This window comes from Marmota monax, unplaced genomic scaffold (genome assembly GCF_021218885.2).
Source record: "Marmota monax isolate L192 unplaced genomic scaffold, Marmota_monax_Labrador192_F-V1.1 WCK01_AAM20220418_F8-fsc00002, whole genome shotgun sequence".
NCBI classification, from domain to species: domain Eukaryota; kingdom Metazoa; phylum Chordata; class Mammalia; order Rodentia; family Sciuridae; genus Marmota; species Marmota monax.
In genome coordinates, this window is record NW_026693571.1 from 10,054,544 (window position 1) to 10,080,784 (window position 26,241).

The window sequence follows — 26,241 nt, forward strand, 5'->3', positions numbered from 1 at the left end:
GACAGAGACCACACACTTTCATAGATGTCACATACTATCAGGTATGGCCCAGATGGTCAACTCAGTGTCCAAGATTTTACAAACTTGGCTCTTCAAGGAGGCTGCATGGTGTGTTGGTAATGAAATTCGGCTCTAGAGGCAGACTTTGTGCATTTGAATTCTGGCTCTGCCACTCCTGAGCAGCACACCCTTAGGAAAGTTATTCAGCTTCTCTGCGCCTCATCTGGAAAAGGAGGATGACAGTAGTACCTGCCTAGAAGGCAGCTGTAAAGATAAAATGTTTAGCATACAGTAAGCGCTTGGTCAGTATTCCTTGTTGTAATTATTGGGTGGTACATGGGTGCGATGGCCTAATGGCGAGTCTGTCAAGTTTGGGAAGGGATTTCAGTCATCCTACTAAATAGCCATGTGTGAGTGCTGAGAGAGTTGTCTTCCAGAGTCTGTTCTTTATATTTTATCTCCTTTCTGTCCTTTATATTTTCAATACCTGTTCTTTTCATCTGAACCTCCTTTGCTTATCCACCAGTCCCCTGCCCAGGAGCAAAGGATGTGCAGTTAAAATCGGGCAACCACAGTTATCAGCCCAGCTCAGCCACTTGCTGCCATGTGAGCATAAACAGGTTACTGAACCTCCTAGAGCAGAAGTGGAGAATTTGGGATGATACAAAGCTGCTGACTGTCTCATAAAGGTGGAGTGATCATGCATTCTATTCACCTGGCATAATGAAAGAAATTGGAAATATTTGGTGATTCTCCACTGGAAAGAAAGACTGACCTATGAGTGAAAAAGAATCCAAGCAACTTTTACTGGTTTTCTCTCCACCCTCCCTTAGAGGATAGTGGGAAAAGCACCTGCTTAGGATGTGTGTGTTGGGTACCCAGCCCAGAGCAAGAACTAAAAAGATTGAATTTCTCTACTGCTGGATTCCAGTGCGTTGGGCAACCCGAGGGCTCTGTTCCTGTGATACTTGCAGCGCCCTACTTTACGGGAGTTAGGTAGTGAGTGTGCACTCTGACAAGTGCTGTCAGTTGTCCTGGCTTGACAACTCATTCCCTGGTGACCTCTCTTTCTCACCTTTCCATCTTACAGAATATGGAGCTTGGACTAAAAGAGCTTTAGGTTTCTTACAGCCTTACCATGATACAAAGATGTGGAATTAGACCCACTCTGTCTTTCCCATCACCCAGTTCATTTTCTTCACAATACTTGATGCTTTCTGTTCAGTTTTTATTTGTTTTGTTTTATTTTTTTACCCACCCCCTGCTGCCTGTCCCTACTTTTGGGCCCCTAGAAAGTAAGCTGCATGAGAAGGGGACCTTGTTTGGACTATTTTAGTTGCTTAATAAATATACGCATGCACATATAGACATGTAAGACTGCATTATAATGTAGTTAAATACATTTGTCTACAGAGATTTAGGGAGTGGGTTGATTATTCTTCTCTATTCCCCACCTGAAAATATAACATATTCTTATTTGGAGATTTAAAGAATTGAATTAAGAATGGTTGTACTGTCTGTCTTAAAACTGAACCAAAGTAGCAGACCCAGAGTTCTCACCTGTGTGTACATGTATTATCAAAGGACAGTTTTAACTCCTAAAATCAGAGCAAGCCCACAAGCTTAGGGCTGAGGACAGTTGACCATAATGGCACCGTGCCAAGTATCTGCACGTAGGTTGGAATCCACTTTGTTCCATCTATATACATGGTAGAAATGGTCGGCAGGAGGCAAAATATAACCCTTAGAATTCTGCTCACACATATTACTGAGATTTCATATTACTCTTATTATTTGGCCACAAAAATGGGCGTAATCCTTGTTGGCTTTAACATACCTACTAGTATTGCTTTCGCTATCCATCTTGCAAAATATAAGACAAGGCCAGAGCTTAAATTAAAATCCTCAGCTTCTTATCTCCTTCCCACAGGAAAGCAAATCTGTGTTGAAAACCGTAAAATTAAGAAGAGAGCAAGGATAGCATAATTTAGCAAAAATTCATGGCACCAGATTCTGAGCTATATGACTGGAGGGACAGGTCAGACATTAAGAAGATGCTGCCTGCTAATGCAGGTTCCTTAAGGTGGTGCTCTGGAAACAGGAAAGGCATGCAAAAAGATACATACATCTTTCCAGAAGATTTCTGCAGTGCTTACTACGACCACCCTAAAAAAATATCTTTGTGAATTGTTTGGCAATTATTACCTCCCTTAAGACTTTCAGATGAGTCAAAGTGGTTATTCTGAACTGCAGTTGAAATGTATTCATTTTAGCATTTGGGTGTTGAGAATTTTTTTCTTCATTTGCAAAAGGGTTTATAATAATATCCTCATATCCCCACTCCCACCCTTCACCTACCTCCTCTAGCATTCTAAATTCCTTGTATTTAAGAGGCTCATTCTGTATATTTGGCAAACTACATCATTAACACTTGAAAAGCATTAAAAGGTCTTTTTAAACCTTTTTAAACATTTATATTCATAGATGTTTGTGTGCTGAGGTGTGTAGAGAAAAACTGTGTGGCTTTGATAATGGTGCTCTATTTAATAAATGCCAGTGGCTATATAAGCTATGCAGGTTTTGCCATTAGACAGAAGCTGATAATTATAGAGAAAATCTAGTATGGAAATTATACCACTGTCCAAAAACATGCGATTTTTTTCCCCTTTACCTCCCCCCACCCAAGTTTCTTTTGGACTGAGGTTGTAATGATAGGGTGTAAAGAGAATTAAGTATTGCTAGGATGATTGTTCCTAATTTTCCTGAGGGTACTTCTTTTCCACTGGAACCACATACTTTTTACATCCAATTTAAAACAAACAAACAAACAAACAAAAAACCACCAAATTCAAAATGAGTGTGCACCTTCAGTGCAGCCACCATACGCAGGTGTGCTTGGGTCTTTTAACCTTCTGGTATACACCTATGTCATGGGCAATTCACGTTGTGTGCATTTCATGTTCTTCCTCAGTTTCTTTTTTTTTTAAACATGAATATTCGCTTTTGAAGAAACTGATTTCACATATGTCTTAAGTCTATAGTACAGTAAAATCTCTGTAATTCAAACTAATCATGGTGAAGGCATGCCTGAACTAGTGAAATCATTATATTCGATTCCTCTTAAATCCGCATTACTCATTACAGCAGTGTTTCTAAGTGGAGACTGTTCCTGAGACAGCTTTAATTAGTAGATGGGTTTAAAGTCAGGGCCATTGTGCACGTGTTTATAACTGCTGCTTCCTTTCTTTGGGGGGGAGGGTGGAGTTTCTCTTCTTTATTGTTTTTGAAGTTGATACATAAATTTGTATGTATTTATCCTGTAGAACATGATGTTTTGACTATTACATTGTGGAATGGAAATATAGCTAATGTGTAAATTAGCTCACCAAGTTATTTTTATGGTGAGAACACTTAACATCCACTCTCAGCATTTTTCAAGAGTGTACTATATTGTCATTAACTAGAGTTTCACTGAAATGATCCCCTAGTTAGGTTATAGGTGCTTAAGTCTTGTTTACATTATTGATTTACTTAGTTCTTTCTTGGAGGATGGAGGGCTTCAACTTTGTCTGCAGACAGAACAGTCATAGATTCAAAATTGATGGAGTCCTAAGAGATAATCTGAACCTTGAACATGTGTTATTGCTGTATAGTTTTGGGATTCCAAATTAAATTTTAAAATTTGTAAAGCACAAGATCTATAAAGTATGTTAAAATATAAAATGTCACCAACTTAAAAATGTATTTTCAAATTATATATTATTTAAATAAGGAGGAGTTTATCATTACTTTTGAAAACTAGAGAAACAGAAGATAAACTGAGTAGAGGCTGAAGCGTGATGCACAGTGATGTCTGACAGAGCTGTAAGATGTGAAAAAATGGTGTCACGTGGTTCTTAAAGATACACAACTACAGAATTATGAATTTATAAACTATAAATCTATATCTGTTCAGTTATTTAAAAATTTTCCCTTAGGATTGGCAACATTTATTCATTTATATGTTCATGAGAATTTTTTATTGCATGCTTTTTTCCTGTCAGACATATGTAATCAATAAAGAGCTTATAAAACATTTATAACTTTTGTTCCATTAACTCTTTATTGACCTTAACCTGGGGATATAATCCAAAAGGGAGGATAAATATGTATATACAGGGTTTCATGTGATAGGGAATCATAATGATCCACCTCAGTCTCTAAGGACCCCTCTAAGCGGGTAACAGCATGGTCTCATGGTGGGATAGTTATGTATTCCAGGAGTGTTTAACATGGAAAACTGCAAAGAATCAAAGAGGTGACTTCAGTCAAGGTCTGCAGATGATTCTTGGGTTATACTGATGACTGGTTACTGTAATTGTGTGACATTTCCTTTGGGAGAGGAGATACGAGTTGGACATCCATATTAACGGTTGACCTTGTGGTTATTTTACAGTCAAATAAAGTGCCCGTGGTGCAGCCGTCCCATGCGGTCCACCCGCTCACCCCCCTCATCACTTACAGCGACGAGCACTTTTCTCCAGGATCACACCCGTCACACATCCCATCAGATGTCAGCTCCAAACAAGGTGAGAGCCCAGGCCTGCCCAGCCTCTTTGCTAATTGAAGAGTCAAAATTGCCTGAGTCTCAGTGGCCCTTTGCTCCAGGTCACTGGGTGGACCAAAGTACATTTGTAGAGAATAAGAATAATTTATTGGTCAGCAAGAATTTGTTGTTGCTTCTTTAATTTTTCAGTGTTAAGAAACAAGAAACACTTACTTAGTAGGGTGATTTTTCCAGGTGACAGCTGTGAAAATCTGAGAGTCACAATATAAACCAGTATGTCACACAAACAGGCTAAATGCTCAGTCATTATTTCAGCATGTCCCCCACCACCTTATCTTAGGGGTTATGTTCTAATTCTCCTCTGGGTGCCTTATACAGTGGATCACACTGAGCTGCAGAGTTAATGCCTTTTACATCACAGCTGAGCACTTATCACAAACTATGGCTGAAACTTTTGCAATTTGAGGCAGGATAACAAAATTAGTGCAGATTTCTTTTTTCTTCAGAATATCTTGGACAGAAGGTTAGTTCTTACTTAGATCACAGTAACCTCATGGTATGATTATTTTGTTTTCCCTTAAGTACAGAACTTTCACCTTTTCACTTGAAAGGGTTACTTTGTGGCTTTGTCCGAATTGTCAGCGTAACTTTTCTTTCCTTAAAAACTTATTTTTTTACTTAAATATGTAAAATAAGGATTATTTGAACACAGACACTGCAGTACCGTGATGGTAGAGCATGATGGTAGATAGCTTCTAAGTGAGTAATTGGGTTAGTACAGCATGGTTATGGGACACAGGGACGATTTATATCCCAGGCAGGGACAGTGGGAGAGTACAAAATTTCATCCTGGTGCACAGAACAGTGCTTAATTTAAAACCCATAACATTGTTTATTTCTGGAATTTCCTACTTAATATTTTTAGACTTTGGTTGACCATGAGTAACTGAAACCATAGAAGAGGAAACTGTGGCTGGGGGGTTGGGGGGATTACTATACAAGGTGTTGATGGTGATTTTTATTAAAAAGTAGAAAAGGGGAAAATTGGAAGATTTTCACTTCAAATATTTTTCTGAGCCTCTTGTGAATTCATTATTCAGCTATATTCCTATTATGTTTTATCCTTTCTGTGTACCAGCACTAGCTTATAATCATAAATAAATCATCTATGGAAAGTCAAAGCAGCTGCATTCTGTTTGGCTCCCATACCAAACTCTGCTTCTGCTGCAGTTTCAGAAAAACAGACACGTTATAAGAGGTCTAAAAAATCAAAATGTCCAATTTTTACCCAGTGTGTACAGGTATGGTTGCGAGTGGGACTGAGCTGTGTTCTCCAGACCTTCTGGTCCCATTGTCTCAGGGCCAGCCTCGGGATGGCTTCGCTCTCAGGATAGCCTGTACCTCTTTCTGAGAGCACACGCACAGTTGGACTTCAGCAGGGTATTTGAAGGTTCAAAATAAGCCCTTTAAAACCACTTGAAAACAGAATATGAAGGGGTAAAATTTTTCTCCACCTGCATTTCACCTGTGTGTCTGCCCAGGCTCTGCCCTGTTGTGGGCAACAACATTCAAAATGTGTAAAAAAGTATTCAGAAGCCAGTTGTCCTTTTTACCACTATTACTGTATCTAGATGAAACTCTTCACTTTCAGTTTCTTTGTCCTTAGACCACAACACTTAGTTGAAGACTTGTTACTGTTGCACTTGAACTCCAGTAAAGAGCCCAGCTACCAAAATCACCTGTATGGATATTTCTAGGTCTGCCTGTTCCAATTTTCCTTCCCAGTCCTTTCTCCACCCTGCTTCCTTTTATTAACAGCTTCCAAGAATACAAACCTTCAAAAAGACAGGCCTGTGGGTCTATAGTGAGGAGGAGAATTAAGGGACTTTAGAAGGAAGGCTGACTTTGAGAGGGAAGATCAGTAATATGATCTTGGTCATGGTGAGTTGAAGTGTCTTTGAGATGTCTTTGGGGAGACTTGACACAGGCAGGCAAATTTAAACATGTGGGTCACAACCTCAGGCCAGGGACTGAGTTGGAACATATATCTAGGAAGCATAAATATGTGGAGGACAGACCTAGATACAAAAGCCTCAACTAAGAACTAGCAAAAAGAATCTCACAGTGTGTTTTATTTCACTGTATTTATTTATTTAACAATTAAATAGTGCTTACTATGTCCTAGGTCCTGTTCAAAGCACTTTGAAACATTAACTTATTTAAGAGAATAACACGTCATGGTTTATTAGTTTTTCTCTCGAGAATTCTAAGACAGTTCACTTTTTTAAAAAAGACAGGTTTATGACTGGCTACTAATTACATTTATATTTTTCTCTTCTGTTTTCATCTCAACTGCCCTCCTATCTTGTTCTGCCTAATTGTAATTTATATCATTGCTTCTTAAACTTTTTTTTCCCTTAACAAACTGCAGACCTACAGAGAATGGACCAGAAGTTCTCTGCGTAGTTTCTTTAGTCTTTGTTGTTTGAAAAATGTTGTGATTTTATTTTTCTTCCTTACACTCTTCGGTTTTATTTTAATATGAAGATCCTGTTTTTAATTACATGTCTGTCCTGGGCTTCATGTACCTCATCATCATGTACCTCTGGGGATGTAAACTCTGGTTTGGGAAGCACTCATTTACATGATATTGAGTTTATATAATCCCATTTGGGTATTTTTATTGCCAAAAAAATAAGCTCAGTAGGCCTCTTGGTTTCTTTCTTTCCTGCTGCCTCCCTTTTGGGTCTATTGTGTAGTTCAGCTGGTTAGAACATGATGGTACTGAGGCCCAGAGTTGCTGATCTCTTTGTTCAGAGTAGGCAAATCAACTTTTATCTAAGGGGGACTGGGGAACCCTAAAGAGTAGCATGTCCTTATTCTTACCCTAGGCAGAGTTATTCAGTAAATATAAATGGTTTGTCTTTGATACCCATTCTCATTTGTAAAAAAATAAAATAAGTTCAGTTTCATTTCCTATTGGAGACCACATTAGTTTCTGCCCTTTTCTCCTCCTCTCCCTCCCTCCCTTTGTGTATATGTAGGAAAGGGAAAGAAAGTTCATACCACTTATTTGTCTAACTCGTAGTCAAGTATAGTTGAAATGTTAAAAGGAAAGAGCTTTTTACAAAATACTGCTTATGTCTTTGTGTTATCCATTTTATCCTTATATATAACAATAGTCACATAGCATTTATACTTGTGCTGGGCACTGTGCTACAGGACCTGTGTTAATGCATTTATCCTTTACAACAACCTCTCTACTATTATCATTTGAGTATTCAAAAACAAATAACTTCCTCAACACATGTAGCCAGTGACTGACATATCTACACAGTCTGACTCCAGAATTATTTTATTTACATTTATATAGAAGTTACTTATAAAAGTTTAAAAATCTTTAAGGCTCTGCTGAGTGTATCCTTCAACACACATAGTGAGTGTTCCGTGAATACTAGTTGAGCAAATGACAGGAACTATATCTTCGATTGCAGGGCAGTTGGAGGAGGGGCATAAGGCATACAGTTGTAGGAATCTTTTAGGAATAGGATCTTAGTGGGACCACAAGCCATTTAGAAGACCCAGGTTTATTTATGAGCTAAGCCACATCATGTACCTACTTATAAAAGCTGAGAAGATTTCCTGGCAGTGGGACATTTGAAAGATGAGTATGATTTCAATAGACAGGGTCAACTTACCATATGAGAGACCTAAAATGCTGCAGGTGCTACATAAAGAGTGGTTCATTCCTCCTTCCTTCCAGCAGCAAACCAAATCCAACTAGTTTGTATTTCTGTTCTGCTGAATCATTTTTGCACAGAACCCAAGCAGAGTTGGAGTATAGACTCATGTGGAGACCCAAGTGATTGCAAGCACCTTACCTCTTCGCGTCCTTGTGACAGTCAGAAGCCCAGCACAACACCTACTTTATATGAACCCAAACATGAACAGTGGCTTAGCCCCCTAAGACCTTAATTCTACTGCAAAATAATAGTGTTGAAGTATATCATTTATGACTTCAAGCATTGATTTCCAAGTTACTGTAATAAAATACTCAGATTCCAACTAAGTTTCTAATGTTCTATTGAGTTGGTCTAGCTGTTGTTTTTTCTTTTGTTTTTTCAAACCTGAGCAGTCTCCCTGCAGAGGTTTAGGGATTTCTGCATCTCAGAATGAGGAAAGCAGCAAGTGAAAAAACTTCCCCAATGATCCTGAGGCATCATGAAGCACCACAGCAGGCTCTTTTAGAACCACCCTGCCACCCCAAACTTCCCAGACTTAAAGAAAGAAATGTCAGGGTACAAAATGTGGGGTCCACTGGGATCAAAAGGATCAGTATTTCTAGCAAAAATATATTGTTTATAAAAGGGAGATTTGAGATAACACTTGTAGAAAGAGCAAAACGTGAGCTGATCTCATGTAAGCAGTCTGTTGAGAGAAATGAAGACCTTTCTCCTCCCTACCTACTTTCTGTAAGAATGGAGAGATAGTTTGTTCTAACTTCAAAGTCAAATTAACATAAACTTTGAAGGCGGCACTTCTTAAGTCATTGCCATATATTCAAGGCCTTCAGTTTCTTTCAAGATCCAAATGAAATTCATAGGCATCCTAAGTAGTAAAAAAAAAAAAAAAAAAAAAAAGAATATTTAAAGAGCATCTTCATGCTGTTCACCTGATTTTATGTATCAGCCAGTATATTTACAGTTGCCTGATGCTGAAGCTTGAAATACATGTTTATACTATGAACATGACCTTTTAAAGCTATGATTAGCTGTGTGAAGCAACTTAAATGGCTCTCTTCAGAATCACTGCACCCAAATATATTAAACTTTACATTTTACATTTTATGCATTTGTCTTGTCCTGTCTGAATTTTTTCTTTTTTTCTGTACCTAAGGTCAGGTACAAACAAAGGGATGTCATTTGGGACCAGGATTAGGTGTAATTGTTAGGTGGTTTGCACAGCCCTAGGATAGTGCACTCCAGGGAGTGTGAGTGTGAGAAACAGTTTGGTGGCACTCTCCTTTTCTGTGGAATACAACTAATCCAGAACAGCCTGACCTTGGAGCGCAGAGGACTCAACTTGATGAAGAGCTTAGAGGGAGCTGAAGTGGCAGACAGAGACCAAATGAATCATATCAAGTGTGACCATTATGGGACTGAAGATGATTCCTAATTAATCTCTGATCCTCTGAGGTATCACATTCCCCAAATCTGTGTGTCCATAAGGGAACCAGTGAAAATATGAAAGTGGCAATTTACCTAATCCTTGAGCCCATGGCAGGCCATCTACTTGTGAAGGGCGTCATTTTCCATTCTACACAAAAACAATTGCCTGCCATTTTCTTAAGCAAAGTGAAATAATGAGGGCAAAATAAATTATTTAAAAGTCTCTTTGGATGACTGCTTTCCTGGCAGCACATTTATTCCTTTAGGAATTCAAGACATACTGAATCTGGAGAAATGTTGAAATCGTGTTGAAATCTGGAGAAAAGTTCAGAAGCTGACTTGCATTCATTGGCTCTGATTAATAAATGCTGTTTCTAGATTATAAGTATTAATGGCATAAAATTTCTTAATGCTTTCTATTGCTCTTCTGGTCACATGTGCCGTGAGTCTGAAAATGACACCTCTGTGTTGTCCTGTTCCCAGGCATGTCCAGACACCCACCAGCTCCTGACATCCCCACCTTCTACCCGCTGTCTCCGGGCGGTGTTGGCCAGATCACCCCACCTCTTGGCTGGTAAGATCCTCCCTGCAACCTTCAGCCAGACTTTGAACACATCTTCTCCCACTTTTCATTCACAGAAATTAGCTTTGTGAATGGGAACATTTGTGGAGTTGAGGAAATTTACAACAAGCAAGGTGCTAACTTTATTTCATTTCAATTTAAAAGATTAAAAAATGTGCAGACTTTGAAAGGAATTGAATCGGCTTGCTAATATGTGTAGAAAATGACTGTGTAGCAATTGCTTTGAAGCTTACAGTTTTATGGATTCAATTTGTGGCTTTGGGCATTTGCTATGCCTATATAAAGTTAGTTCTTAAGTGTGGCTTTCTAGTTTTTTTTTTTTTCCTTAATGAACAACTTGTCTTTTTGAAACATGAATTTAGACACCGAGTATCCACCTTTGGCAAGTGGCACTAAGTAGAGAGAAATTCAACAAAATAAAAACATCTTTTGAATGTTAATAAAATAAACATCCAATTTCAGTTCAGAGGAACAAGACCTAAATTGGGGGCTTTTATTTTGTTTAGATTCCAAATACTAATGCTCTTTCTTTTGTGGTATTTATTTCTTAAAACATTCTTACCGCTCCCTTCAGATGTTTTAGACGGTAAAGGTAAAGGGAAATGTATTGAGGGAAGAAAGGTGTGTGACATCGACTATCTTGATGACTTTCTCCTTAGCACACAGCTTTCCCTCCCGTCCCAAGCCCTCTCAGCCTTCCCTCTGCCCTCCGTGGGAACAGTGCTGCAGCTCCAGCAGAGGTTTCTCTCCTTTCTCCATCAGCCTGCTGTCACCACAACCATGTCCTATGGCCTCTGTCTCCCTGCCTGGACACGCTGACATTCTCTCTTCTTTACCAAGAGAGGGCCACCCTGCCAAGGAAGTGTCAGCTTACTTGCTCTCGCCCTTCCTCCCTATCTCTCTTTAGTATTGAACCTTTTGGTCAATAACTCCTTCTCATTGATGATACGTATGCTTCTAAGCCTAGATCAGCTGTTCCGAACTTAGCTACTTAGGGCAATAATCCTGTGCCAAGTGGCATCACTGGCAGCTGGAAATAAAGACTATGTAAATGAAAAGTGTGAGATTCAGGAAGAACACAGGGACAGATGGACTTCTTAGGGTGGAGCAAAATATTTTGATGATCTTTTATTTCTTGACTTTAACACAGGTATTTAAGGGGGAAACGGTGCAGTGTTTCTGGAATGTTTATTCACTTTTATTAAAATAAAAAATATGATGTCCTCCTTTATTCCCTTCTTTGGAATTCTCAAAGATTCTGATAAAAAAATCATTAAACTGCTTCTCTGAAGGAATTTTTTTATTTCACCATTCTCTGGGTCATGTTATATTCAATAAGCATTTATTAAGTTCCTACTTTGTTCCAAGCATTAACCGGGCTGGGAGAGGGGAAGTGATAAAAGGATAATTGACTGGCTGGTTTGCAGTTGAGGAAGGGAGACTTCTCTTCAGGGCAAAGGGTGCTTTGATTGGGTGGAGGGCAAGGAAGGGGAAGCATCCGAAGAAATCCAGTGGTTTGTAATCCTCCCACAAGACTCATTTGAGTACTCCCTCCTCCCCTCACCAAACGTTCCTGCTGGTTGGTAACTGGTTTTTTGTCATTGACGGGCTCCTTTCTTCGACCTCAGGCAAGGTCAGCCTGTATACCCGGTCTCGGGTGGATTCAGGCAGCCCTACCCGTCCTCACTGTCAGTCGACACTTCCATGTCCAGGTAGGTGGAGGTGGAGGCCAGTCGCTCTTCTCGTGCTTGCATCCTGTGCCCTGCTTGCCTCTGGGTCGCCGGGTAGGAGGGTGCGTGTCTGTGCTGTGTGCCTGGCTCCCACACTAGGAGTCTGGGCCACCCAAGGTAGGAGCCACAGGCCGTGCCCAGCAGGACCAGCCACACTGGGGAATACTGCCCGCTAAAGAGTTCATGGCCACCTGCCTGAGATGAGAAATGTCCCCAGAGTGGACATGAAAAGAGCCTATTTGATTCAAAATATGCTGGGGGTGGGGTAAGGGAGGAGGACAAAAACTAGTTTGGTCTAAGTTTTATGTGCTTCCTTTGAGGAGAATTGTATCCATTTAATATGGTGGTGTTCGAAAATGCCCTGATAACCCAAGAAGAGCCTTCCTGGACCAAGGCTGTTGGGACAGACAGGACAGTGCTCCCAGGCTGTCCAGCCATCCAGGGTGTGCGTCCTAGTGTGTGAATCAGGCCCTGAGTGGACATGTTAGTGCAAGCAAAGCTCTGTGAGATCTGCCGTGCCACACTTGAGGCTGCTCTGTGTAATGCTTTTGCTTCTGGAAAGGATGGCTTCTGTGCCCTGTGCTTGATGTACACACCTGTGGTGTATCATCTGTGTGTTCCACGTGGCTTTTTCAAGGGAGCTAGCATTATCATGCTGGAAGCCAAACTGTTAACTGGTTGTGAATCTGTCTGGCTTTTTTATTTTTAATTTTTTTTTTGTATGGGTACGAAATTTGCAGTTTCTTTGGTAAATTTCAGCTTTAAATATATGTGTGTGGGTGTTATATGTATACATATTTCATATATATATATGTATGTATACATGTATATATATTAATCAGTGAATTATAAATTTAGCTGGCTGGTCTGGGGGAATGGAGTTAATATTTCTCCCCCTAAAGTACATTTTTACATTTTTTAACACTATTTGATGACAGGGTTTTCTTACAGGCAAATAACCAGTATTGTATATTTTTGTAAAAAGTACAGATATTGGTCAAATATTTGCAATTTTATCATGCCTCCTTAATATTTAAAAAAATTATTTTTGGAATACCGCATATTCAAGCAGAGTTCCTTTTTTCTTTTCCAGATGAAGAATTAATTTTACCAGCTACAATGAAAGACCTGAGAACGTTGTTTTTATGGAATCTAATGTGTACTTTAAAACAGTTTGGAAAGTAAAAAAATCCTAAAACATCCAAATTTATTCAAAGTGCTTGCTCAGAGTACTTTATTTTATTTTTCTTGCATGGCAGTTTCCCTCCTTTGTGTTGGATGATGGTGATTACTTTAAGACTTTTTTTTTTAATGCCATGAAAATGTACTCAGGAAAAAGCCTTTACAGGTGTAGTTTTTACCGTGATACAGAACTGTGTCCTTACTTTTAATTAAATTCTTTCCCTTAATATTTTTCAGTTTTCAATAAAGTTACATCTCCCAAATATAATTTAATTTCTGCGTAGAAGATAATTTTGGATGATAGTAATGGAAACCTTATTAAATAGGGTACAGAAAAAAGTTTTCCTGTCCCTTTTTACAGTTGTGTCCTCTGATAGTAATATGAGAAACTCTTCATGTGATGATTTGCTTAAGAGTGTAGGCAGAGATTTTTTAAAAATGTGATGTATTTAGCTTAATTTAAATGGCATTTTAAAATTAAATCTTAATAAAGTGTCATATTTCTAGTAATTTCTGTTACTGAAATTCTTATTTGAAATGGGAAAAACAAACAGTAGCATGAATTGGACATAACTTTCGAATGTTCATATGTGAATACCCAGCCAGCATAGCTCCACATCATCATGTAGAACCACGAGAATGGGAAGTTATTCTCCATGTATGTATGATGTGTCAAAAATACATTCTATTGTCATGTATAACTAAAAAAGAACAAATAAAAAACAACAGAATGAAAAAAGAAAAATTCTTATTTGAAAATTGCTTTGCAAGAAAAACGATTTACTTTTTTCCTTATCATATGGCTTACTGCCCTCCCAAGAAAAATGTCACATTCTGCTATTAGTTTAAAAAAGTTACAGAAAATAGTAATATTTTCCATGTGAATTCAGGAAGAAAAAAATAATTATCAGCCCACTTTAATAATTATATTTAACATTCCTGTGCATAAAGATGTATTTCGCCATGTAGCCCGTTACAGTTGGTGGAATGTTGTAAAGTTCCATCTAGCTTGGCTACAGCAGCCAGCCATAACATACTCTTCTTCTTTTCCCTTCTTTTAGGTTTTCCCATCATATGATTCCTGGTCCTCCTGGTCCCCACACAACTGGCATCCCTCATCCAGCCATTGTAACGCCTCAGGTCAAACAGGAGCATCCCCACACTGACAGTGACCTAATGCACGTGTAAGTAGGCTTCTGGGCTCATCTGTGGATGAGCCTCTGAACACTCGCTCCCTCTCTGTTGCTGAGGCTTCCCCTCTGTCAGTTCCAACTTCAACATAGCCGTGAAGGCTCTGAAGCTGAGGATAGTAAGTAGCTTGATGCTTGCCGCTGTGATTTGATTGTGAAATAGGAAAGGAGCACAGGCCTTAGAAGATCATGGAGACTTCCCCAGAATGGAGGGACATTCAGAACACAGGCATGAAGAATCCTGAGCTGCTCAGCCACTGACCCACCAGTGAAGTAGAGGGAAGGGTTGAATGGACTTCCTTCTGGAAATACAGTGACCCTGACTGCAGACCCTGAGAGTATAGAATTCAAGGGGAAAGCTGCCAAGCCCAAGAGGCCCTACTGCTCCTCGGTTGTGCACATTGTCAGAGCAGGCCTGAATTACTTTCCCCTGGAGACGTTAGAAATCTCCATTCTGTGCTTCTGAATCTTCTTTTAGGGTCTGCAGAGGAGTGGGTGCTAGTGGCAGGCAGTGTGTGATATTCCACAAAGCCCCTTAGATGTATTCAAAGGCAACATGTATTTGTTTGGAAGTAGGGTCAGAAGCTTTGATTAGCTTCTCAAAGTGGTCCTTAGCCTACCCACAAAAGGAAAGATCACCTGTATGTGAGTTCAGCTTCTGAGGTGATAGAGGAATGGAGCCTCAGGTCCCTGAGTGGAGCACCTTCACAATTCCAAGTCCATTACCATTTGTGTTGTTCAATACATCTACTTCAGAAGGTCCTTATTCACAAAGAGTCACTAAGTGGATAAAGAGCTCCATAGTTTGGTCGTTTGCTACTCAGTGTTGCATCAAATGAGCCAAGGCTGTTGTTCCAAGTGGATGGTGCACTGGTGTTATAGGGGGTGGGGGTGGGGGTGGGGGATCCCCAGCCTGAGCTGAGCAGTGGGAACAGATGCTCTGCTTCTCTCCTCCTCTCTTGTCTTCCTTATTCCTTCTACCTTCTCCCTCTACTCACCACCACAACCACCTTTCAGGAAGCCTCAGCATGAACAGAGAAAGGAGCAGGAGCCCAAAAGACCTCACATTAAGAAGCCTCTGAATGCTTTTATGTTATACATGAAAGAAATGAGAGCGAATGTCGTAGCTGAGTGTACCTTAAAGGAAAGTGCAGCTATCAACCAGATCCTCGGCAGAAGGGTAAGTGGCAGGATGGTATATAAATGTATATGGTGACCATAGAATGGCTTCATAGAATCGGCCCCAATTTAGTTACATATCAGGTAGTCACAGAGTGTATTTGTATAATGAGCAGGCATTTTAGGAAGTAATAACATTTGGGAGGATTTAGTGATATAATGTGGTGTAAATAACTTAGTTGGTACTTGGCACGCAGGAAACTTCCTGGAACAGATAACTGTTTTTACTGTCATTCTTTAAACAAATATTTATTGAGTGTCTTTATGTGCCAGGCATGATGCTTGGCATTAAGTAACAGTTGCTGAATAAAATAGATATAGTCCTTGCCTTTCTGGAACATAAAGTTTTGTGACAAAGATATAGACATTGGACAAGTAGTCACTTAATAAGTCTGTAACTCAAATTGTGATAAATAGTGTATTATTGGCAAGATTCTGTGAGAAAGAACAACAGGCACTAGGGAAAGCCCCTCTGAGAAAATCGTATTTAATCTGAAACCTGAGAGATGAGTAGCAGTTAGTGGAAGTTGGGGGACTCCCCAGCTGGAGCAGCATGTGTGCCAAGTGGCAGGGGACAGGTAGCTCAAGCCCTTGGAGAGAGCAGCAGCGGGACCCATGGGAGACTAGGCCCACAGAATGGCCATTCCTTCCTAGACAGAAGCAGATCCATTCAACTGTGAGGATTTAAATGGGAGAATTTATGTGAACCTGTTTCTAGAAAGATTGTTCTCTGATTCTTAAAGTGCTATTGTGTCAGGTTTCCAGATTTCTTCTTTGCTTTTCATTCCTTTTTCCACCCAGGGTATGATATTTTTCTTAGCCCTCATTCTGTTATGAATGAGCCTGTAGGTTATAACTAGGCTAGATGCTCTTAACATCCTTTAGCCAACTACTAGCCAAAAGACTTGGCAGCCCTTCCAAGTAACCTTTTGCAGGATTGAAAATTTTTAACTGGGTGTCTGAAGAACAGTGGAACAAATTTGAATTTATCTAACTCAAATTACATTTCACTATATATACACTATAATTTTAGAAACACTTCATCTTAATTTGTTGATGCTCTTTATGTAGTGTGGTAGCTTCTTAATTTATGACTCCTATGAGTTTGTTTTCACAACTTTTCAAGAAATCGATGATTAATCGAACATCCAGGTCAGGAGAGTCTATCCACCCTTGTGAAGCAGAGAGGATCACATGTTAGCCTTTGTTGATGATAATTTTTACTGGATTTGTCCAAACTTAACACATTTGAGCGTTCATAAAAGAATGTTGAGGAGACTGGCAGTGCATGTGAACAGGAGGGAAGCAGGTTTCTTGCATTATCAATTCCCACTGAATAACCTTAAAATGCAACTATTTCCAATCTGCCAGGCTCCAGGGTTTCCTGCATAGGGCACAGTGGTAGATTATAGTTCCTTTGGTGTCCTGGGTGAATGTCCTATTTCCCTATGGAATCTTAAACACTAAAGACAATAATTGTGATGGTTTCCCAAGCCAGTTCATAGCAAATGAGCATTTCCCCATCATCTTTGAAGAACTCCGCCTTAAAAGCCTAAAGGCCGAGGACCATTTTCCCTCTTTTTTAAAAGAAGAAACCAGAGGAAAAGAAGGATTAACATTTGTATTTCAGCCCATGTAACGCTCAGATTTTTATTTTTTTCTTCTTTGAGTTAAAGGCCCCCTGTCCTTCCAGTAAGAATTATTTTCCTGCTCAAGAGAATAAGTAAGGATATAATCTGGAGGTATGCTTCCTATTTTTAATGCACATTTCCAAAAATTGCTGCTTTCTCAGCTCCCTGAACGATCCCCAGACCCAAACATTATATCTGAAGGGATGGTTGTCATTTGGACTTTCTCTGTCTTTGATTTGGACACCTGTTTCTATTTATAGGCCTCTGAGAGCTCTTTGATTAAGATCAGGTTTTCTATTCTTCCATGACTCCCCTCTGGCAGGGCCGTTCTTGCTATCTCTTTAAAGTCCTGGCTTTAAAATCATGAAGTTTCACACTGGGGTGATTGGAATTCTTAAAAGTGATCTGAAATCCATCCCAGAATATTTTATCTTTGGATTTTTTAAAATCCATCTTTACTATATCTCTAAGAAATGTTTATTCATATGAATTAACCAGAGTTCTCCTAATTCATGTTATAAATAAAAATTGGACAACTATTATTTTAAAATAAATTATTACTTCTCAGACCTTTCAAACTATTACAGAAAGTCCATTTGTCACACATTTATTATCAGAATTCTGTGTGACTTAAAATTAAATGAGTGTCTTTCCCCACAACTTGGTGAAACTTGGACAATTTTTTGATCTTTAAAAATACTTTAACTCTATATTTTTCAGTAAACAGAGTAAGAGAAAAAGAAGCATTTTTAGTCAATTGTGTTTCAGAAATTCTTGTAAGGAAAGACCATCTTTCTAATCTGTGCTGGACTTTATTTTCAATGCAGAACTTCAACACCATTTTTTTTTTTTTTTTATACTGAAGATAGAAGCCAGGGGTACTTAACCACTGACCCACATCCTAGCCCTTTTTTATATTTTATTTAGAGACAGGGTATCACTGAGTTGCTAAGTGCCTCTCTAAATTGCTGAGGCTGGCTTTGAACTTGCAATCCTTCAGCCTCAGCCTCCCGGCACTGAGATTCCAGGCATGTGCCACTGCACTTGGCTCAACAGCATTTTTTTTTTTTTTAATATTTATTTTTTAGGTGTAGATGGACACAACACAATGCCTTTATTTTTCGTGGTGCTGAGGATCAACAACATTTTATTTCCCACTTTTTGTCTGGTAAATTATCTTTTATTTGTGAGCAGGTTTTATGCAATAGAAATATCAGGGAGCTAAAAACAATTTAAAATGCAGACAGATAGGTTAGTTTGTGCCCTGCTGCTTTCTCCTATGTTTTATTCAGTTTTATTATTTGGGGTCTTTTGGTCAACCTGAATTTCTTGCTTTAACTGAAAAATAGCTGATTGTTTGGGTAGAAGACCCAACCTCAGTATGTATTTTGGGAGTTGATTTTTATTTACAATCCCAGGTTTCTTCAGTGAGTTATAAAGCTGCCATAAGTTATATAAAACTCTATTAATATATTGCAGTAATAAATGATGTTGGTATGTAGGGAAATAATACTCATCAAATGAATGAACCAATTTAAAATGGAAGACTTCTTGTCTTTTCCCCCCTTTTTGGTGACACTTTGCGTCTTATTGGATCACATTTAGTGAGAGCGCTAATGGTATAAATACCAATGATCAGTGTTTTCTCCAAAAAAATAAAATCAAAGATGATCTTTTTTATTGTGTCCAGTTTGGTCGTTGCTTCCTGTGAATCTGCAGCACTAGGTCAGCATCTCAGATTTAGAAAAGCTGTCAGCTGCCTTGGCTTCACTCCTGCCCCAGACATGCCTTCTGGGGCTGGATTGGTCGAATTTGTTTAGTCCACTGCTGCAAAAATCTGTGTTTCGTGGAACTTTCTCTTGCAGGATTGTTTTTTATTTTCTGCCACCTCCCCAAAGGTTTCTTTTTCTTCTTTTTTTTTTCTTTTTTTAACTGAAAGCTGATTACCTGATCTGCCTTCAGGCTCACACCAGATCCCACTCTGTCTTGCTTTTTAACTTTGCACTCTGCACTTCTAAAGCAATTAGAGAATAAATCATCCACTCTGTCCAACACAGAGGGCTGGCTCTTGAGGGGCTTTCGAACCAAGTGGACTCCTGGCGCTGCCGGTGGGCCCCACTGCCTCTGCTCTGGAGACAGGAGTGGGTGTGGCAGGAAGGCGCTCTCATGTGTTTTGTGAGATCAGCTTCTTGCTCTGTCATCAAATCAGGACAGCAGGTGTGTTTCTTTTTCTGAAGGAAAGCTTCTTAGTCATACTGTAAGGCTGAATCCAGGTTGTTGAGGACTTCGAAAAAGCCTCCTCCCGAAGAATTTTTTCTCTCCTCAACTTCTCTTTCCTTCCCCTAGCCCACCCATACCCTTCTTTTCTTCCCCCCGCCTTTTAAACCATTTTAAAAAAATAAGATCAGGGAGATTAAAATTAATAAGCACAATAGCTATGAATGGGAAGGAAGCAAATTGGAAGCTTCCCGTCTGAGAGCAGGGCAGAGCAGGCCGGCAGGCTCCCTGGTCAGCGAGGGTCGTGTGTGTGGGCAGGATTCAGGTCTCCTCTTACAGCCACCATTGCCTTTGTGGCTTCACCTCGCTGACAGTGGATGCCCCAGGGCCCAGCCACTTCTCTTCAGAAGGTTCTGCCTGGGGAAATAGGGAAAATGCTTTAATGGTGTTTGCTAGGGACCTGGGGCAAGCTGTGTGCAAATGTACGCAAAGCCCTATGCAGATGCCCACCCTTTGGAATCCCAAACGGTGCCTCGCCTACATAAATTTGTTGCTTATGACGTATAAGCATATCAGTCATGTTGAAAAAAAGATTAGAAGTTTGAAGGATTATCAGCAGCTTCATTCTCCATCTTAGAACCTGCAATCTCAATCAAATTATAGATGGCAAAATAAACAGATGAGGCCTCTTGCCTTCCATCAGAGGAAGCTAAAACCCACAGCCCAAAGCGTGCTGGGCAAGGCACAATGTTGTCAGTGTTCTCGGCGTAGACAGTGGGCGTGTGTGCGAGCCTGAGGAGACAGCGAGGAGATGGAGACAGGCTGACTTTTGATGTCTTGCCTGATACAGAGGATCATGTGACTCTGGTCCAGACTTTCCCTAGGACAGAGTGGGAGAGTCTGAAGAGAGGGTGTGTCTGAGGAGACATCTGGAAATTATCACATTTTGCTTAAATAAATGGTAGTTGGGCTTGGATACCAGAATATGCTACAAACGACGAATAAGGGGGAAGTCGGCTATTGAGGTTCACCAGTGAAAGTCCTTTTAATTTATATTGGTAAAGAGAAAGGGTGGGTGACAGAGATGACTGTACTTCGAACACTTTGATGAACTTTGATGTGTTTCATGTGATATTGGAGAACGGGATAGAAAAACCAAAGCTTGAGTTTCACTGCAGCCACCAGACTCCAAGTGGATCTGAGCGGCACTTGGTCTTCTGCCATTTAGAAATAAATAGAAGTTCAAGTGGTTAATATTAGCGCGTCTCAGAGTTTGAAACATGAAATATACTGTTGCTCTCTGGCTTATCTCTGTTCTTTCCTCCTTCCCCTTTTTGTTTCAGTGGCATGCCTTGTCCCGTGAAGAGCAGGCTAAATATTATGAATTAGCGCGGAAAGAAAGACAGCTACATATGCAGCTTTATCCCGGCTGGTCTGCAAGAGACAATTATGTAAGCCCCTCTCTCCGCCAGTGGCTGTGCTGGCGCTCATTCACTCATTCTGTCTTCTGCTTGAGAAGGAGTGTGTTTTAGGGTGTGTATAATGCTGATACTCTTTCTTATGTTGGAAGGTAATGAATTTTATAATGAAGATTGTATGACATATTGCATTGTGAAAGCTTTGAAGGATCATATTTTTTGCTATGGATGCTAGTGCCTTTTTTTAAAATAAAAATATAAACTTATCGTTAAAATGATAAAGATTAAAAAAAGAAAAGCCCATGATTTTTCCATGTAAAGCAAGATTAGAAATAACTACTTACATTATTCTCTAGTATATTTTCTTAGTTTTGATTTTTTACTTGGATATAAGTGTGTGGGGGTGTGTGTGTACATACATTTTGTGTCATGCTTCTCACTGTTATATATAAAAAGCATTTTTTATTTTATGGCATAGCATTTATGGATGTCAGTTTTCCATTGAATGAGTGTCTCAGTTTACATAATCATTTCTCCTGTTTTCAGACATTTAAATTGCTGCTTTTTTCCTTACAAATAATCCTACAGTGAACATGTCTATGCATAATAGGCTTTTTCCCTGCCGTATATAGGATTATTATTTTCTGTAGGATAGATTCATGGCAGTGTAAATGTTGAGTTAAAGGATTCCATTTTTTTCCCCTGGTGCTGGGATGGAACCCAGGCCTCACTCGTGCTAGGCAAGCACTCTACCACTGAGCTACGCCAAATTTTTTGTTTTGTTTGTTTGGTTTTGGTTTTTTAGCAATCTTTAAAATTTTGAGACAGGGTCCAAGTTGCCCAGACTTATCTTGAACTTTATTTTTTATATTTTGGTAGTGGTGATTGAACTTGGAGCACTTTACCACCGAGCTACATCCCCAGTCCTTTTTTATTTTTTATTTTGAGACAGGGTCTTGGCTACATTGTTGGGACTGGACTCAAACTTGCAATCTTCCTGTCTCAATTTCTAGGGCAATGTACCCAGCAAAGGAAATAAACATTTTAAAGTTCTTATACATATTGTCAGATTTCTTTTCAAAGGATTATATTATTTTATAATTCTTATAAGCATTTTATTTCAGATGACTGTTTTCCCATAGACAAATTAGGACTGTGTAAAAATTTGTTCTTACATATTAATGTACCCCCATGTAGGCTGGTGGCTTGGAAACAATAGAATGTATTGCTCACAGTTCTGGAGGCTGGAGAGTCTGAGACGAAGCTGGCATGTTTGGTGTCTGGGGAGGGCCACTCTAATAGTCTTGCTATAGATGTGCTGGGTGGAGGTGAAGGAATGCTCCAGGTCACTTTTATATGGGCACTAATTCCATTCTTGAGGTCTGTGCCCTAAACACCTGCAAAAGCTCCTCTTCCTTATCCTATCACTTTGGGGCTAGGATTGTGAGGTTTGGAGGGAACACAGACATTCAGTCTATAGCAAGTCGAATGTTCCATGTGAGGCTACTGTTGGGAATGCCAGCCAGGACAGTCTTACTGTAAGTGGAACTGTCCCTTCAGAAAAGAGCAGGGACATAGTTAATCAGTATATAATTTAACTGGGGGTCACTGCTGCAGAAGCTCCTGTGGGGCTTGATTCCCACAGAGAAGATGACAAGGATGTATATCTAAGGTCATACATCCCATAAGAGAGTCCAAAGCTTTTTGAAAAAGCATGTAAACTTATTTGTGGAAATGGATTGCATGAAGTCTCAGCTTCATTCAGTTTGCTTTCTATAATGTGCTCTGCAGAAAAAGTCACTTGACTGGGTAGGATTTGGAGCTTAAACATTGGATTCAACTTCCACACAGGAAACAAGAGTCCTACTGTTCTCTACTTATGAGCAATAGCGCGGTCAGCTCACTGAGTTGTTTGGGTTGTTTTAATAACCACCATATGCTGATCGTCAGGAATTCCTTCTGTTACTCGTTAATCCTTACAACAGTCCAGTGGCATAAATACCATTATTCCATTTTTCAGGTGAGGAAATGAGGGGTTGGAGAGGTTAAGTAATTTGTCCAAGGCCGTGTAGTAGGTGGCTAAGCTGTAATTTACACCCAGGTCTCCCTGACTTGAGAATCTGCACAGCTTCCCTCCTCCTGAGTGGATTAGCTCCATCTCTCAGTGCCTTCTTAAGAAGACTGCTTAGTTGAAGAATTTTTGTCCCTGAACTGGGCTTCTGTTCTCTGAGCAGTAATTACCGTCTCCCTGTGTAGAGCCTTTTCTATGCCCTTGAAGTGGGAAGATCAATCCTCAACCCTAAAGGGCTGCAAAAGTGTCGTCTTCTAATCCTGTCCTGGACATCTTCCGATGTGGTTTGCCTAGTGGGGGAGTGCTGGCCTTCCCCTGTGCCTGTCTGAGAGTTTGCCTTGCTGTGAATTTGTGTAGACTTGTATTGCTTGTTTAGTGTCTTTAAATTTTTGTTCTGATTCTTAAGTAATGAGTTTTAACATAAAAGAAGCACACATATTCTCTCCCTCTTCTTTTTCCCCATCTTGCTCTCTATTCTTTTCTCCCTGTACAGGGATAAAAAGAAAGTATTTTAAAGAAAGCTAATGTAATGTAATTTACCTTTAAAGCTTTTTTTTTTCCTATATAATTTTTAAAGGAAATTGTTTTACATATGAAGGGAAGTCTCAGCTTCTTTCACATGATTTTTATGGAATAAAAAAACCTATCAATTATTAGGGTCATCAGAATCAATCAAGTGATAATGCTTTAGCTAACAGTATTGTTTTTAAAATAACAATACAGAAACAGAATCTAAAAGATAAAATCAAAGCATTTAGAGCCAGAATGCTATCCTGATCCTCACTGATATCATATTAAACACATACCTCAATGACTTAATATTAAAATGCCCTATTTTGTGGGATCAGAGATTTCACAATTACAATTTGCTTTTATGGCTTTGGCTAATAAATGAGGTTTTCATGAATCAACAGTGCACAAATTTTCTTGGGTGAGAGTAGCCAAAGTTTATCTTATTAGAACTTAAAATTCAGTGCTCCAGGCTTCCCAGTACTGGATATCTTATGTAATAATACAAAATATTTTTGTGTTTATCACAAATGAATTTTGGTTTTTGTGTAAGTTGACATTAGTACATCTAAACAACTTAAGTTCTTTTTGTCTACAGTAAATGCAGGTTCTCTGAGATGTTACTTGGGCATTAGAGGCATAACCTCAGATGATTGCTCTCTACTGTGGCCATGTCGGGGCAGGGGCGGCCAGGGCAGAACCCACTGTAGTGCCTGTGAGGAGGTCATGATCATGAGCTCGGGGTGGTCAGGGAACCATTTCAGATGAAGAGTCACAGCTCTCTGCCAGAAAGGGAAAGAGAGAGGGTAGGGCAGAGACATTCCCTACAAGAGATGACACTTGGGATGCATGTCAAAGAGCAAATGGAAGCTGGAGAAGAAAGTGCAGAAGAAGGTTCCATATAGGAAACAAGCTTATAGCAATTTTTAAAATCTTAAGTAATTCCATTTAAAAAGATGAACCTCTCTCTCCCAGAACACCTTCAATAATATTAAGGACCACTCTGTTACTTTTGATAAGCCATTTTCTAGGGTCACTGATTGTGGCCTTAGTGCTCATGAGGATAGGTTTTAGTCAGCTTTCTAAAGGATTAAGACAGTGGCCAGGTGACTAGAAGAAAAACTATTTTGAGGTAAATAAATATATAGTATATATGCACTTTTATAGAGCCACACAATAGATTCAGTACAATTTTAGTTTTATTTTTTGTTATTAGTTAATATGATTATTATAGGAGACACAGGTAGAGACATTGAATACGATATGTGTTCCCTGGTAGTTAATTGAAAATAGCTAATACAAATTGGTTATTTTATGAGTTATATTTTGAAGGGAAAAGTAGTGGTGAAGAAAAACAGAAAACCACTGTAAAGAGGGGTATAATTTTTAGAAATTTGTCACTGAGTTGACTTTGGAATGTATTTAAAATTGTATACATATCTGTTATTGTGTCTGTCTTAAGATGCCAGGTCTTTGGTTACTGGAAGTAAGTCTTCAAAATTCTCCTGAGTCTTCTCAGGTTCTCTCTTCTACCCTTGACCTTGGTTATGCCCTGCCTTTGCCACAGGGCTGAGGGCCCTGAGTTCCAGGGGTCTTTCAGGTGTACAGTGCAGTTCACAGCCAGAATTATCCCGAGCACTGCCAGAAGTAGGTTCTGAGTGTGATGGTTAGCAGGAGCAAGAATGCTCAGGAAGCTGCCCTTCCTTGAACAGTATGCTGTGGCCACAGCCCTAGGACATCAGGGGGAGAGAGAGAGAGAGAGAGAGAGAGAGAGAGAGAGAGAGAGAGAGAGAGACACAAAGCAGAGATGAAGACGGACATACTGTAGACCACTCAGTGTCAGTGCTGATGGGGGTGAACTTGAAGCTGTAGGGAAGTCATTTACGCAGCACTGGCTCTCTCCATCTCGCACGTTCGGACTCTCTTCTGGACACCAGGAAAGACAATGAGTTGGCTCCACTCTTGGCCGCCTGCTCATACTTTCATATGCTGTTCATCCGTGTGTTCACAGTGTGCTATGACCTGACCACCTGCTTTCTTCTTCCAGGGTAAGAAGAAGAAGAGGAAGAGGGAGAAGCTGCAGGAGTCTGCATCAGGTAGGTGCCGCGACTCTCCCGTCGCCCTCACACTCCTGGCAGACCCTTGTGAAAGTGGCGGGCGTCTTCCTACATGCTGCTTTATTGTGACTGTTCTGTGTCATTCTTTAACTCTGCTTTTCTTCCTTAAATTCTTGAAATATTTAGAAAGGCCTTTCTTTTGAATGTGGCTACGTAAAGGTACATGTAAAAACTCCTTCCCAGCCCTGTCACCTGGAATCCTGTTTGGGAATTATGGTTGGTTTTCCTTTTTTTTTGTTTCCTTTTGCCTCTGTTGTCTATGTTCTTGCTTTAACACTTCCGCTTTATTTATATTTGCATAACTCTTTAAAAACATGACTTTTTATGATGATTATACTACCTTACATTCCCTTGAGAGTCTTTGCTGTGATTTGGGTTTTTAAGACTAGAAAACATGATGATAGGGTTTATCTTTCTTGTGCATTGATTCACGGCATCAATGAGATCCTATTTTAGTTCCCCTTTTTCTTCCATTTAAAATAAGGCCACTACTTGTACCGTACAAATAAAAATGGCTGGTATAAGAACCAAAAAAGTAAAGCAAACAAGTCCACATGATGTTGTAGCTACTACGTATTTGGAATGTACAGAACCCTCTTCCATAAAAATTTGTTAAAGACACAATTTTCTGCAGGTACAGGTCCAAGAATGACAGCTGCCTACATCTGAAACATGGTAAGAACGACTCTCTGGTCCTAC

General features: G+C 39.6%; 1 protein-coding gene across 7 annotated transcripts in view; it reads left to right on the forward strand.

The window, feature by feature from the left end:
- Window positions 1-26,241, forward strand: part of Lef1 (lymphoid enhancer binding factor 1) — a 114,140-nt gene that overhangs the window by 72,945 nt on the left and 14,954 nt on the right. For 2 of the 7 annotated variants that reach the window (XM_046459059.2, XM_046459063.2), the window contains exons 4-11: window positions 4,436-4,568; window positions 10,198-10,288; window positions 11,926-12,009; window positions 14,271-14,393; window positions 15,417-15,579; window positions 20,770-20,877; window positions 25,473-25,521; window positions 26,177-26,217. In XM_046459059.2, the coding sequence (XP_046315015.1) occupies window positions 4,436-4,568; window positions 10,198-10,288; window positions 11,926-12,009; window positions 14,271-14,393; window positions 15,417-15,579; window positions 20,770-20,877; window positions 25,473-25,521; window positions 26,177-26,211 (786 nt within the window). In that variant the 3' untranslated portion in view covers window positions 26,212-26,217. The remainder of the gene's footprint in view (window positions 1-4,435; window positions 4,569-10,197; window positions 10,289-11,925; window positions 12,010-14,270; window positions 14,394-15,416; window positions 15,580-20,769; window positions 20,878-25,472; window positions 25,522-26,176; window positions 26,218-26,241) is intronic. The other 5 variants (XM_046459061.2, XM_046459064.2, XM_046459058.2 and 2 more) reach the window with 3 other exon arrangements.